Source organism: Budorcas taxicolor, chromosome 19 (assembly GCF_023091745.1).
Source record: "Budorcas taxicolor isolate Tak-1 chromosome 19, Takin1.1, whole genome shotgun sequence".
Taxonomy (NCBI): Eukaryota; Metazoa; Chordata; class Mammalia; order Artiodactyla; family Bovidae; genus Budorcas; species Budorcas taxicolor.
Window position 1 is genome coordinate 9,607,951 of NC_068928.1, and position 14,745 is coordinate 9,622,695.

The 14,745-nt window shown below is 41.1% G+C and overlaps 1 protein-coding gene across 1 annotated transcript in view; it reads left to right on the forward strand.

Moving 5' to 3' along the window:
- The first annotated feature begins 752 nt into the window (after window positions 1-752).
- Window positions 753-14,745, forward strand: part of PPM1E (protein phosphatase, Mg2+/Mn2+ dependent 1E) — a 229,441-nt gene continuing 215,448 nt past the window's right edge. Inside the window, exon 1 of the mRNA XM_052658559.1 lies at window positions 753-1,201. Within this exon, the coding sequence (XP_052514519.1) occupies window positions 753-1,201 (449 nt within the window). The remainder of the gene's footprint in view (window positions 1,202-14,745) is intronic.

The following is a 14,745-nucleotide window of genomic DNA, read 5'->3' on the forward strand; positions in this document are numbered from 1 at the left end:
AAAAAAGAAATGCACTTAATCCTGCTTCCTCTTCTGGGGAAGTGAGGCTAACACCACTTCACAGAATCAGATGAGAGAATGGAGGCAAAGGCACCCACCTTTGTAGATGTTGAATGCCTTCCCCTGCAAACTACTTATTAATGTCATCGACAGTAGAAGGTTTTCACACTGTGGCATCATTCCGCACATACGGACCCTAAGACAAGACAGGACAGATAAGGAAAACTGAGGTGAATCCAAATCAGGGGAGACCAACAGCTAGACCGGGCGAACGTCTTAGTTCCCTCTTAACCACTTTGAGGTTAGGGTATCCACACAATGAAGGCATTCAGAGTTGGAGAGGGGACTAAGTCTAGTGCCCCTTTCGACTCCGTGGACTCGACGGGAGGGACCCTGAAATTCCTCCTTAGAGGCCGGTTGCCATGGCGACGGTCTCTAGGCAGCTTGGGCTGCTCTCTCAGTAGGGCTAGAGGGTGGGCCTCCGCCGGACCCCGCGCGCGCGCCCGAGACCAACTTTCCCTCCAGACCCGCGAGGGGCGGCGCGCTCCGCCCCCCGGCCCCGGGCCGCGCACGTCCGGGCTCGGCGGCGCGCACGCCTGCGGGAGCCCTCTCCAGGCAACCTAGTGCTGATCGCTCGTGCCGGTGCGGCCGTTAACCGCCCTTGCGGGAGCCGGAGGCTCGCCAGCAGCCCCCCTCCCCTTCCTGGGCCTCCCCCACCCGTTTCCCTGGTCGGCCCTGGGGCATGAGCAGCGATGGCCGGCTGCACCCCTGAGGAGAAAACTTACCGGCGCTTCCTGGAGCTATTCCTGGGCGAGTTTCGCGGACCGTGCGGCGGCGGCGAGCCCCAGCCGGAACCCGAACCCGAAGAGTCGGAGCCCGAGCCCGAACTGGTGGCGGCTGAGGCGCGCGAGGCGTCGGTCGAGGAAGCCGGGGAGGCGGCGGCCGCGGGGGCCGCGTCGGAGGAGGGGGAGCAGGAGCAGGAGCGAGAAGACCCCGAGCCCGAGGAGGAGGCGGTGGAGGAGGAGGCGGCGGCGGCGGCGGCGGGCGAGGAGGCGGCGGCCCGGGGGCAGTCGGCCGTGCCGCCGCCGCAGCCCCGGCTGCCGCCGCTGCCCCCGCTGCCGCGGCCACTGTCGGAGCGCATCACCCGCGAGGAGGTGGAGGGCGAGAGCCTGGACCTGTGCCTGCAGCAGCTCTACAAATAGTTAAGTAGCGGGGCTCGGCCGGGGGGTGGGCCGCCGTCCCCGCCGCGCCGGCCTCGACGCGGCTCCCTCTGCCGCTCGAACTGCTCGCTTTTCCGCTCCGCATTCCCCCGCCCGCCTCACGCCGGCGCCCTGGCGAGGCTGGAAGCGCCCCCGCTGCTCGGACTCGGGCGGTCGGCGGCGAGATGCCCACGCCCGCCGCGGCCCCCGCGCCTCCCGCCGGGCCCGGGAGCCGCCCCCCGCGCCCTCCCGCCGGGCCCCGGGCTTCCCGCTTCTCCCTGGCCGCCCACTTCTTTCTCCACTTCTCACACCTTTTCTGCTTGGTGCCTGGGAAGGTCCTTCCTTCTAGTCTTGAGAGCTCCCTCTTCCCAGCCCTCTCCTTCCTCCTGGAGGTTTTCCTCCCACCCGGGTCTGTCTTTTTCCCGGCGCGAGTCGCCCCCCCTGTTGTTTGGCGGCGGAGAGACGCGGTCTCCTTTCTAGGCAGGAGCTGCTTTGCTGGGTGCCTCCTGCGTAACCGCAACAAAGATGATAATCCCGGCCCCAGATCCACAAGAGGGGAGACTGGAGTCGATATTCTTCTGTTGGGCGCTCAGTGTTGAAAGTGTAGATGGCTTAATATACGGAAGCTTCGTATCGTAGTTTAATGATAACTTGATAACTCATAATTGAGGGAGGTGGGAAGGAAATGAGGAGGGACGATAAGGAAAATTTTACCTGCAAGCCTTCAGGTGAAACACAGAGTCGCAATTCGTTAAAGTGGAAAACTCTGGCTGGTTTGATAAAATTGCAATTAGGTGCAGTATTTTCAGTCCATTAAGTAGATGGGGTAGAGAGAAAGCAGATGGCTTAGCTACACAGATGAAAGTCTAAAATAGAAAGGTCAAGGCTTTGCCTTTCATCCCAGTTTTTATGGGCCTGAAATAGAAGCAGTTTACAATTGCGTTTCTTTCTAAATGGAATTGTTCTGAAATAATGACAGAGGAGAATACTAACAAGTTTCTGAGAACACTGGTAAATCTCGGGAGCCTTTTGCCATTCTGCTGATAGTTGTAATGAAAGATGTTACTCTGTCCCCATCAAAAAGTTTACTACTGCAAGATTCACTGCAGTTAAGATCACTTCTTGGATTTTTTTAAAAGCTTAGATTAAGAAAAGGACCTGGAAAGTAAAGGTTTTGTCTTCTTCCAACCTAACAGACACCTGATCAAATCATTCTTCCTGTTAAAACAGAAGCTTGTCAACAAGAAAAAACACTGAACATATATGCTGTAAAAGTGGACTGTGTTGATGTGTCCCATACTTTATACACTATTGAAATTTCAATTTTGAAATCCTATCTGGTTACCAAAGTAATACTGCTTTTGGGGAAATGTGAAATGGCATGTAAAAACATCTTAGGAGTATTTCTTCCTAGTGTTTGTAAACAACTGTAGAATAGAGTTTATGAAATATCATTTTTAATACTATATAGACACTTAAGACTTCTTGCTTAAAATAAAATGGAATTGTTTAATGAAGTGGAAAGATTTATCTTAGCATCAGACTAACTCTACTTTGACAATTTTACCTTTACAAATGAATTAAAGAAATACACATTTAAACATTAGAGAAGGTCCATTTCAAAAAAAGAGTTATTAGTTTAGAAATATGTACCATTCAAGGTTTTTTAAAAATGAAATCTGTATGAAGATGATGGTAGGTAGATGTGTGTTTTGCCACATGGAAGGGAAGCAAGATTTTCAATACATGTATAAACCAGAAAAGTATTCAGATTATAAAATGACCATCTAATTGAGAAAGTTTAGATTTGAAGTAAAACTAGCAAAATTGAAATTGGAAAACATTAGATTTCATCATGTATACTGTTTTGTGCAGAAGCTATTATGTTTTACTCAGATATAAAATGCCTGGCTTGTTTATGTAAAGTATCTTCAAGGTTGTTAACAGACTGAAAAAAACAAAACCCAAAAACCTAAAAGTCTCACAGTTTAAAAACACATACTTTTTGTGCTTTATTATTTATGAAAGAAAATCATACAACTTGGCCACAAGAATAAGTACTGGAAGGCATTGTAGAGATAGATCGTTTTCCTGTTCGCTTCGTTTTACAGAAGAGAAAACTGAGGATCCCGATTCAGAAATGACAAATTATGTACAAATGGTTTTCCAGCATTTTTTAATATAATTTTTGAACCTCAAAACTCTCAGAGTTGTCAAATTTCCTAGGAAAAGTTGAGTAATCAGATTTCCTAGGAAACACTTTGAAATCATTCTGATTAGGAATATGTTGGAATTACTAATTTGGTGGAGGTGAAGTTTTTTTTTTTTCCAAAATATTTTCTCAGATACCCACTCTCTCTTTATTTTGGGAATTTTTAATATTCTTTAGAAACTGTCATGCTTGTTAGAGTGTGCTAAAATACTTAAATGAAATTACTTGAAATATATATTCACCAATTTCACATTTGAAACTAATGTAAGAAGAAACTAGAGCCAGTTTCATAAGTCTCTAGCCTATTTTTTCTGTCAGTGTTTTATAAATATATAATATGAAGCTACAGAAAAAAATAGAGGTGCTTACTTTCTCAATACTGTTTATGTAAATACTGGCTGAAATTTTACTTCAAAAACTATAGTGAATGTTTTTCTCAGTATTTTGCTTCTCTCAGAGTTTAAGAACAGAAGATATATTTATCATTCTTCATTTTGGTAAACTCAAAGCTTAGGATTAGCTTGAGATAAGCAGTTACTTAGGTAAGTAAAGGATCAAGGTTTAAATGGACAAAATATAATTAGCAACTTAAAAGTTTTTCAGTATTTGTGACAGAGTTTTTGCTGTTAGGCTTAAAATGGGAACTATGTACTTAATATTTCTCTACTAGATAAAAAAATATAACATTTTGAAAGAAAAATTATTTGAAATGTTAAAAATCCCCTAGGATGAGAAAGATCTCTGTTGTAGGCTATAAATACTTTTTTTTAAAGGACCATTTAAACAATTTTGTTTCAAATAATTAAATCTTTAAGAATGAATAATAAATTCAGTCAGTTCCTTAGAACTGTTTAACTGAATTAGTCTATTCCATGTCAATAAAAAATTCCAGTGATTTGCAATCTTCAGCTGCTCATGTAAAAATTATCTCCTTTACTCCTGTAAACTAAAATGCCCCCCAAGAGAGTAAAATAAATTCTAATGATGCAAAATTAGGATTTTTGAGGTTAATGGATCTCTTTGAAAAGGTGGAGGTGAGATATTTTATAGCTTTGAAATAATTTCAGATAAAATTTATAGCTGATCTTATAGCAGATATGAATAACCTTGGATAGGTTGCGTAGGTCAATGCTGTATTTTATTTCTCTATATTATTGTATGGAGGATAAATCTATTTGTTTTAACCCAGAAGAAACAAATACTCTGAAGTCTGTAAGAGCTACATGTCAGTACATTTTTAGAGCAGTTGTCTCCTCAGTTATTCATTTAGTCTGGATTGGACTTCTCAAGGAGGGGGAGATATTTTGGTAGCCTGGCAAAGTTAAATACTTGCAGATGGTTTAGAGTAGTAATGAGGGTGGCCACTTTAAAAATGCCTTGGGAAAGAAAATCATTGTTTATAGACACTAATAATTCAGTTGTATTGAATTATGTGACTCATTAATGACTTTGAGATAGATTAGAAAGCCATTAAACTTTGTGTATATATATGAAAAAATACATGGATGGGAGTTATGCCACTGATTTAGAATACCCCCCCCCTTTTTTTATTCTTAAAACTAGTAAGAAGTAGCAGAAAAAAGAAAATAGCAACCATTCGGCGTAAGCCATAATTTTCGCGGTTTTCTCCTACGTCTTAGACTGCCACTTCTCTGTGAGCTTTTACTACTCTGCCTATGGGGTCGCAAAGAGTCAGACACGACTGAGCGACTGAACTGAACTGAACTGAAGCCTTTTATATTGTTTGGTCCTTGGCCTTTCAAGTTTGGTTGGCTTGTTGTCTGTGGCCAAAATCAGCCTCTCCTGTGATTTTGATTATTGTAGTTATGCTAATAGCTCCCATCTCTGCCTCCATCCTTGCTTTGACTGCTAATGGAAGGCTCTACCTAGATGTCTAAAAGTTTTCTCAAATTAAACTGTCCAAAGCTGAATTTGATCTTCCATCTCTCTCTGTCTCCCCCACAGAAGACAAAACTTGATTCTCTTTTTGATGGGTTTATCCTTGATTTCTCCTTCTCTCCTCCTCACATTCAGTCAGATTTTGCCTTCTACTTCAGTTCAGTTGCTCAGTCGTGTCCGAGTCTTAGCAACTCCATGAATTGCAGCACACCAGGCCTCCCTGTCCATCACTAACTCCTGGAGTTCACTTAAACTCACGTCCATCGAGTCCGTGATGCCACCCAGCCATCTCATCCTCTGTCGTCCCCTTCTCCTCCTGCCCTCAATCCCTCCCAGCATCAGAGTCTTTTCCAGTGAGACAACTCTTTGCATGAGGTGGCCAAAATACTGGAGTTTCAGCTTTAGCATCATTCCTTCCAAAGAAATCCCAGGGCTGATCTCCTTCAGAATGGACTGGTTGGATCTCTTTGCAGTCCAGGGGACTCTCAGGAGTCTTCTCCAATACCCCAGTTCAAAAGCATCAATTCTTCGGCGCTCAGCTTTCTTCACAGTCCGACTCTCACATCCATACATGACCACAGGAAAAACCATAGCCTTGACTAGATGGACCTTTGTTGCCTTATAAATACTTCCTAAATATGGCCCTCACCATCCCTACTGTCATTGCTATTTTTTCCCAGTCTTCTCCAATATATTCTCCCCAGTGTATTAATAGTAAAGTGATTTCTCTAGAATCTAGATTATGTAGATTGATTGTCACCCATTGCCTAAATATTTTACTGTTTACCTGGTATTAGCCAAACTGAGGTCGAAGGCACAGTTCTCCAGTCAGACACAGCCGAGTCTGCCTGAGGCAGAAGTTGCTAGGGGTTACGGTCCAACTATAAGTCAGAGGGAAGAGTCTGCATAAGACCACCCTCACTTCTGACACTGATTATAATTTTCAGCTTTCTCAAAACTACTTTCAGATTTGATAATTTACTAGAAAGATTCACAGAACTCACTGAAAGCTTAATATATTAATGGATTATGGTTCAGTGTAAGGAAAAGCTAGAACTTAGAACCAGCCAAAGTAAGGGATGCATGAGCTGCAATCTGGAGGGTTTCAGATGTGAAGCTTCCATTGTCCTCAGGGATGTGTTCCTCTCTCATGGAGTCTTGCTGGCCCAAAAAGTTCACCTAAGTTTCGCTGTCCAGTTTTTATTGGAATTTATTGGTAGATTGCTCACGTGGTTGAACTTATTAATAGTTTCGAGTCTCCCACTCCAGGCTGATACCATGGGATCCAAAGGGCCCGCCGTGAATAACAAAGACACTCCTATTACTCTAGAAATTCCAGGGATTTAGAGGTTACCTTCCAGGAGTTGGGGACAAAGGCCAGACTTCTTTTAGGCAAGGCCAGTTCTTTATTGTATATCTTCATTGCCTATTTCTCCATTGCCCTACAGATAAAATCCAAACAAGCCTTTATAATCTTATCAGCCCCATCCCTGAATCACTGTCCACCCACTCCATCCCACCCCTAGAAACTGTACTTCAGCTGTTTTGGACTATTAATATATTAGTTTGAATGCACGGTGTTTGCTCTTACCTCTGCACCTTTGGACATAACACGCTTGATCTACCCTGCTCTCCCACTCTGTCCAGTCTGTCCAGTCTTTAACCTGTTGTTCAGGTCTCCATCTCACATCACGTCCTTTGTTCACCAGCCCCACACTCACAATGAATTAGATGTCTCTTCCGTGTCTCCTTATAGAATACCTAGTGCTTATTCCCCTTGTTCAGTTCAGTCGCTCAGTCGTGTCCGACTCTTTGTGACCCCATGAGTCACAGGACGCCAGGCCTCCCTGACCATCACCAACTCCCAGAGTTTACCCAAACTCATGTACATTAAGTCGGTGATGCCATCCAGCTATCTCATCCTCTGTCATCCCCTTCTTCTCCTGCCCTCAATCTTTCCCAGCATCAGGGTCTTTTCCAATGAGTCAACTCTTCATATGAGGTGGCCAAAGTATTGGAGTTTCAGCTTCAGCATCAGTCCTTCCAATGAACACCCAGGGCTGATCTCCTTTAGGATGGACTGGATGGATCTCCTTGCAGTCCAAGGGACTCTCAAGAGTCTTCTCCAACACCACAGTTCAAAAGCATCAATTCTTCAGCGCTCAGCTTTCTTCACAGTCCAACTCACATCCATAATAACAACTGGAAAAACCATAGCCTTGACTAGTGGACTTTTGTTGGCAAAGTAGTCTCTGCTTTTTAATATGGTATCTAGGTTGGTCATAACTTTCCTTCCAAGGAGTAAGCATCTTTTAATTTCATGGCTGGAATCACCATCTGCAGTGATTTTGGAGCCCAAAAAACTAAAGTCTGACACTGGTTCCACTGTTTCTCCATCTATTTTCCATGAAGTGATGGGACCAGATGCCATGATCTTTGTTTTCTGAATGTTGAGCTTTAAGCCAACTTTCTCACTCTGCTCCTTCACTTTCATCAGAGGCTTTTCAGTTCCTCTTCACTTTCTGCCATAAGGGTGGTGTCATCTGCGTATCTGAGGTTATTGATATTTCTCCTAGCAATCTTGATTCCATCTTGTGCTTCATCCAGTCCAGCATTTCTCATGATGTACTCTGCATATAATTAAATAAGCAGGGTGACAATATACAGCCTTGACACACTCCTTTTCCTATTTGGAACCAGTCTGTTGTTCCATGTCCAGTTCTAACTGCTGCATCCTTACCTGCATATAGATTTCTCAAGAGGCAGGTCAGGTGGTCTGGTATTCCCATCTCTTTCAGAGTTTTCCACAGTTTATTGTGATCCACACAGTCAAAGGCTTTGGCATAGTCAATAAAGCAGAAATAGATGTTTTTCTGGAACTCTTCTTGCTTTTTCGATGATCCAGCAGATGTTGGCAATTTGATCTCTGGTTCCTCTGCCTTTTCTAAAACCAGCTTGAACATCAGGGAGTTCACGGTTCACGTATTGCTGAAGCCTGGCTTGGAGAATTTTGAGCATTACTTTACTAGCGTGTGAGATGAGTGCAATTGTGCGGTAGTTTGAGCATTCTTTGGCATTGCCTTTCTTTGGGATTGGAATGAAAACTGACCTTTTCCAGTCCTGTGGCCACTGCTGAGTTTTCCAAATTTGCTGGTATACTGAGTGCAGCACTTTCACAGGAATTCCATCACCTCCACTAGCTTTGTTCGTAGTGATGCTTTCTAAGGCCCACTTGACTTCACATGCCAGGATGTCTGGCTCTAGGTGAGTGATCACACCATCGTGATTATCTGGGTCATGAAGATCTTTTTTGTACAGTTCTTCCGTGTATTCTTGCCACCTCTTCTTAATATCTTCTGCTTCTGTTTGGTCCATACCCTTTCTGCTCTTTATCAAGCCCATCTTTGCATGAAATGTTCCCTTGGTATCTCTAATTTTCTTGAAGAGATCTCTAGTGTTTTCCACTCTGTTGTTTTCCTCTATTTCCTTGCATTGATCCTTGAGGAAGGCTTTCTTATCTCTCCTTGTTATTCTTTGAAACTCTGCATTCAGATGCTTATATCTTTCCTTTTCTCCTTTGCTTTTCACTTCTCTTCTTTTCACAGGTATTTGTAAGGCCTCCTCTTGTAGCACTTGTTTAATTTTTTTTTTCCCCGCAGATATTTATGTATCATGACTAGTGGTCTTCAAAATAAGGCGTACCCAAAGTAATCCATTTCAGTGAAGGAATAAAATATTAAAATCTATTTCTTTGTGTACAAAATATGAACTTAAGCTCATCCCCTCAAAAAAAAAAAGAATTAAGTGCTAGTAATACTTGACATATTAATTGAGAATGGCAGCTTGTTCTGTGTGACAGCTGACTTTATGTTAAACACTGTACATGAGGTATCCTGATGACGTGCAGGTTTCTTGGCTTAGAGTTGACAGTGGCACCTTTCCTCCGATTTTAAGAACATTATGGATTATTACTGTTTACCTGCTCTCATTAAATGGATTCCTTGGTTGTATTTAACAAAGTTAACTGTCACAAAATAGATAATTGACTTAAAAAACTCCTGCAGAGAAATCATAGGTTGAACATATTATTTGTAATGCAAATGTAAGAAGCAACAAAACTTCTATTTTAGTTCTATTAGATTTTTTAAAGGGCGATTCTATTTGATGAGAAATCTGTGAAAATGTAACTGTTAAGTATATTATGTAGAATATAGCTTACTCAAAGAAATAGTGATAATTCTGCTGGTGAGAGTGGTATGTATGCATGAGTATATGCATGTATGAAATTTATATGTGTATATGTACACACATCCACACATGAGAAATGTATATCTACGTTGAAAGTGGGGTATTCATAATGTTCCAGAAGATTTTGATAAAGTGCTTGAAGGCAGTTGCATTAGATTATTAGCTACATGTTTGCCATCAAATCCCTAGGCCAGCAATGATGGGGACATATGCAACCCATGATAAATCCAGTGAGTGAGCCAAGAGATTAAATGCACAGTATTATTTATAACTATTTTAAACTGCTTTTTGAAAAACTTAGTAAAGTTTTGTATTCTCATATTTCAGAACTTTTTATTATAAAAAATTTAAAGTATAGAAAAAAATTGTGTACTTATTGCTCAATCTCAGCAGTGATCAATTTCTGGCCAGTATTTTTTTCATCTATACCTTCACACATCTCACCCTACCTCCTGTGTAATTTTTGAATGAATACACAGTAATTTAATCACAATGCTGTTAGACATTTTAGGTGATACCAGTTTTGGGTTGCTCTAAGAATATTTTGATGGTCATCCTTTGAGCAAACCTTTGATTTTCTTAGAGTATATTTATATATAGTATATATTGTTGGGATTATATTAAAGATATTGACATATTTAAGGCTTTTGGTATATAGTTCTTAACTGTCTTCTAACAAAGTTTTGTTGTTTACTCTCTGAGAAAATATATAAGAAAAAGATTATTGATTTTATGATTTAAACATTTACAAAATAACAGAATAATAAAAATGTCCATATACCCCCCATTCCATTTCAAGAAATTATCATGATTAAGATTATTTGAAGGAAGTAAAGCATTTCATATATAAATTAACATTTCATATGAAATTGAAGACTTTGTCACTCTCTTCTATGAAGTCATTTCCTTTTGTTTCTTTCTAGAGATAATCTGTGAATTTAGGGAATGTAGCCCTCTGCTCTATATTTTTATATTTTTACTACCCACATATTTGTATGGTCAAAATATGGGCGGCTTTTTTGTTTTTGTTTTCATAAGTAGCTTTCTTGAGACTAATGTTTTTAAAAAAGATTCATTAATTTGATACATACAGTTTTTTCATTTTAGCTACTATATAGATTCTGTATGAATATACTATGATTTATTTATCCAATTTCCTATTGAAGGACAGTCGAGTTGTTTCTAATTTTTGCATGTTCTGTACTGTAATGGCTAAAAATCGCTGCTCTTGTGGGTAAATCCTGAAATCTCAAAAGCTTAATGTAATGTTAGCTTATTTCTTGCTCAGAGAGTACTTTCAATGGAGAAGGCACTGTGTTCTATGGAGTGATTAATGGACTCAGGCTAGTCGAGTTTTTCATCTTCAGTCTGTGGTTTCCAACGTTGCTCTAGGCATCAGCATACATCTAGCAAGCATAGGAGTGGAGAATGGAATTGGAGGTTTTTAGATGCCAGACCTTAGAAGTGGCATATATGTTTGTTCACTTTCCATTGACTAGAATTAACCGCATTTTAAAAATTGAAAGACACAGTGAATTTATTTTATTTTTTTTAACCCAATATATGCAAATATACAAAAAGGGAAAGACTAGAGATCTCTTCAGAAAAATTGGAAATATCAAGGGAACATTTCACCTAAAGATTGCCAAAATAAAGGACAGAAATGATAGCGACCCAATAGATGCTGAAAAGAGCAAGAAGAGATGGAAGGAATAAATGGAAGAACTGTACAAAAAAGATCTTAATGAACCAGATAACTATGATGGTGTGATCAGTCACCCAGAGCTAGACATTCTGGAGTGTGAAGTCAAGTGGGCCTTAGGAAGCACTGCTGTTAATAAAGCTAGTGGATGTGATGAAATTCCAGTAGAGCTGTTAAAAAACCCAAAGGATGATGCTGTTAAAGTGTTGCACTCAATATGTTAGCAAATCTCTAAGACCCAGCAGTGGCCACAGGACTGGAAAAGGTCAGTCCTCATCCCAGTTCCCAAGACAGGTAGTACTGAAGAATGTTCAAACCACTGGACAGTTGCACTCATCTCCCTCGCTGGTAAGGCCATGGTTAAAATCTTGCATGCTGGGCTTCAGCATTATGTAAACTAGATTTACAAAACTTTCTTCAGCTAGGCAATCAGAAGAAATTTGCTTCTTGGCAGGAAAGCTATGACAAACCTAGACAGTGTATTGAAAAGCAGAGACATTACTCTGCCGGCAAAGGTCCGTATAGTCAAGACTATGGTCTTCTCAGTGGTCACCTACAGTTGTGAGAACTGGACCATAAAGAAGGCAGAACACCAAAGAATTGATGCCTTTGAACTGTGGTGCTGAAGAAGACTCCTGAGAGTCCCTTGAACAGCATGGAGATCAAACCAGTCAATGTTAAGGGAAATCAACCCTGATTACTTGTTGGAAGGACTGAAACTGCAGCTGTAGTATTTTGGTCAGCTGGTGCAAACAGGCGACTCATTAGAAAAGTCCCTGATGCTGGGAAAGATTGAGGGCAGAAGAGGGTGTCAGAGGATGAGATGGTTGGGTGGCATCACTGATGCAATGGACATGAACTTGGGCAAACTTGAGGAGGTGGTGAGGGACAGGGAGGCCTGGTGTGCTGCAGTCCATGGGGTCACAAAGAGTTGGACACGTCTGGGTGACTGAACAACAACAACAACAATCCAAATATTTTACCATTTAAACATATGATGAATATTAAAATATTGAATTTCTTTCATTTTTTATACCAAGTTTTCAAAATCCTGTTTATATTTTACACTTAAAGCATATCTCAAATGGAATATCACATTTAAAATACTTAGTAGCCACTTGGGGCTAGTGGCTAACATATTGAATGGCACAGGTTTAGACTTAATAACAGAAATTTGAATTCTATAAAACATATCTGACATTTAATTTCAAAGTCATATTTAAATAAGTGCTCACTCCAGTCGCCAAATTCATATTTATCTAGCCTTTGAAGTAATAACAAGCTAAATTCGTTTTTCTTAGATTTCTTTCTGTGACTACACACACACCACACACACACACACACACACACACACACACACAGAGCTTTTATTTATTTATTTATTTTGGTCACTCTGTACCATATGTAGAATCTTAGTACTGCAGCCAAGGATCGGACCCATGTCCCCTTGCAGTGAAGTACAGAGTTCTAACCACTAGACCACCTGGGAAGTTCCTAGAGTAATATGATTTAGATTTAGATTATCAAATTGTTAATTTCTCCTCACATAGTTTATGGGGTGGTAGTTTTCTATTGCTTTGTAACATGCTACTGAAATTTAGTGACTTGAAACAACATCCATTTGTTATCTTACGGTTTTGTAGGTTAGAAGTTTGGGTATGTTCAGCTGGGTACTCTGCTTAAGGTCTTCAGTCAAGGTAAGTCAAAGTGTTGGAGAGGTAGGATGCTTATCTAGAGACTCAGGGAAAGATTCCACTTCTAGCCCATTCAGGTTAACAGTCTAGATCTTCGTTGTAGATCTGAGGTTTCCGTTTCCTTGCTGGTTGTTAGGTTTGGGAGGGGCACTGATTATCTATTGACAGAAGCCAGCCGCTTCTCATTTGCCCTCCTTTGTCTTCATACCAGCAACGTTACATCAAGTGTTTCCATGCTCCAATCTGTCTGGCTTCTCCTGCTGTCATGTTTGTAAGGGGTCATTTGATTAGATCAGACCCACCAAGATAATCTCCCTGTCTTAAGATCAACTTGCCATATAACATAGCACAGTCACCGGAGTGATATCAAGTTAGTATTCACAGATTTTAGCAATTAGTTCAGGGCATCTTTGGAAGACCATTTCAGTACTTCTTTTGCTGCAGTAGAAAAGCAAGATGGAAGAGCATTAATTATTTTGAGGTCTTTTGATTTCACTTCTAAATGAAAGAAAAATACTTTTTGCCCATTTCTTTTTGTCTCTACTCCCACCAGTGTGGTCCAAACTTCCATCAAGTCTTAGCAACCCATAGCAACTCTCCTAACTGTGCTTTAATCACAGTGGTCTTGAGTTTGTTCCCAGAAACTGCCATGCTCTGTCCTGCCTCAGGGACTCTGCACTTTTTTTTTCTTTGCCCAAGCAACTTTCCCTCTTCTCTCCAACTGTCCAGCTCAACTGTTAGGTCCTACCTAAAATATATCTTCCTCATAGAGGTGTTTCTTTACCAGAGGTCTAAATTAAGCCTTGGTTTTTGGTTTCCGTAGTATCTTTTTGCTTTTTCTTTATATCCACTTATCATAATTTATACATATATGTATTATTTCATATCTCTGTCCCAGACTGAGGGCAATAGATAAAGAATGTTTTGTTTACCTTTGTGTATCCAGCACCTAGTACAGGTCCTGGCACATAGTAGGAACTCATTAAATATTTATTGAATAAATCAGTGAATCTTCAACTTTTTCTCTGCTCTGTCCGGGTTGTTTCCTTTCTAGATTTTTATAGGCCTATCCTCATTACCTTCTTTCTCTTTGTTATTATTTTCTTCCTTTCCTCTACTTTGAATGGTGAAGGAGCTTGGCTTCTATTTTATGTGGTTATTGGTATATGTGGCTTCTATTTTATGTGGTTATTGGTATGTTAACATTTTCATCTAGCTGCAGAAACATGCTTGCAGTTTTCATTACTGCAAACTGTACAGTACAAGATGAAAAATTTTGTGAACTTGAGTATTCTTATGTAAATTATTTGAGAATATTGTGAACAATGACAATTTTGAAGCAAAATAATGCTTTATAGAGAGTCAGTGAAAGTCGCTCAATTGTGTTTGACTCTTTGCGACCTCATGGACTATACAGTCCATGGAATTCTCCAGGCCAGACTACTGGACTGGGTAGCCTTTCTTTTTCCAGGGGATCTTCCCAACCCAGGGATCGAGCCCAGGTTTCCCGCACTACAGATGGATTCTTTACCAGCTGAGCCACAAGGGAAGCCCCTATCGAGAGTCATGAGCTAGTGAAAGGTGCTTCCCAGGTGGCGCAGTGGGAAAGAATCTGCCTGTCAATGCAGGAGATGCAAGAGACATGGGTTCTTTCCCTGGGTTGGGAAGATCCCATGGAGTAGGAAATGGCAACCCACTCAGTATTCTTACCTGGAAAATTCTGTGGATAGAGGAGCCTGGTGGGCTACAGGCCATGGGGTCACAAAGAGTCAGACATGACTGAGCGCAAAC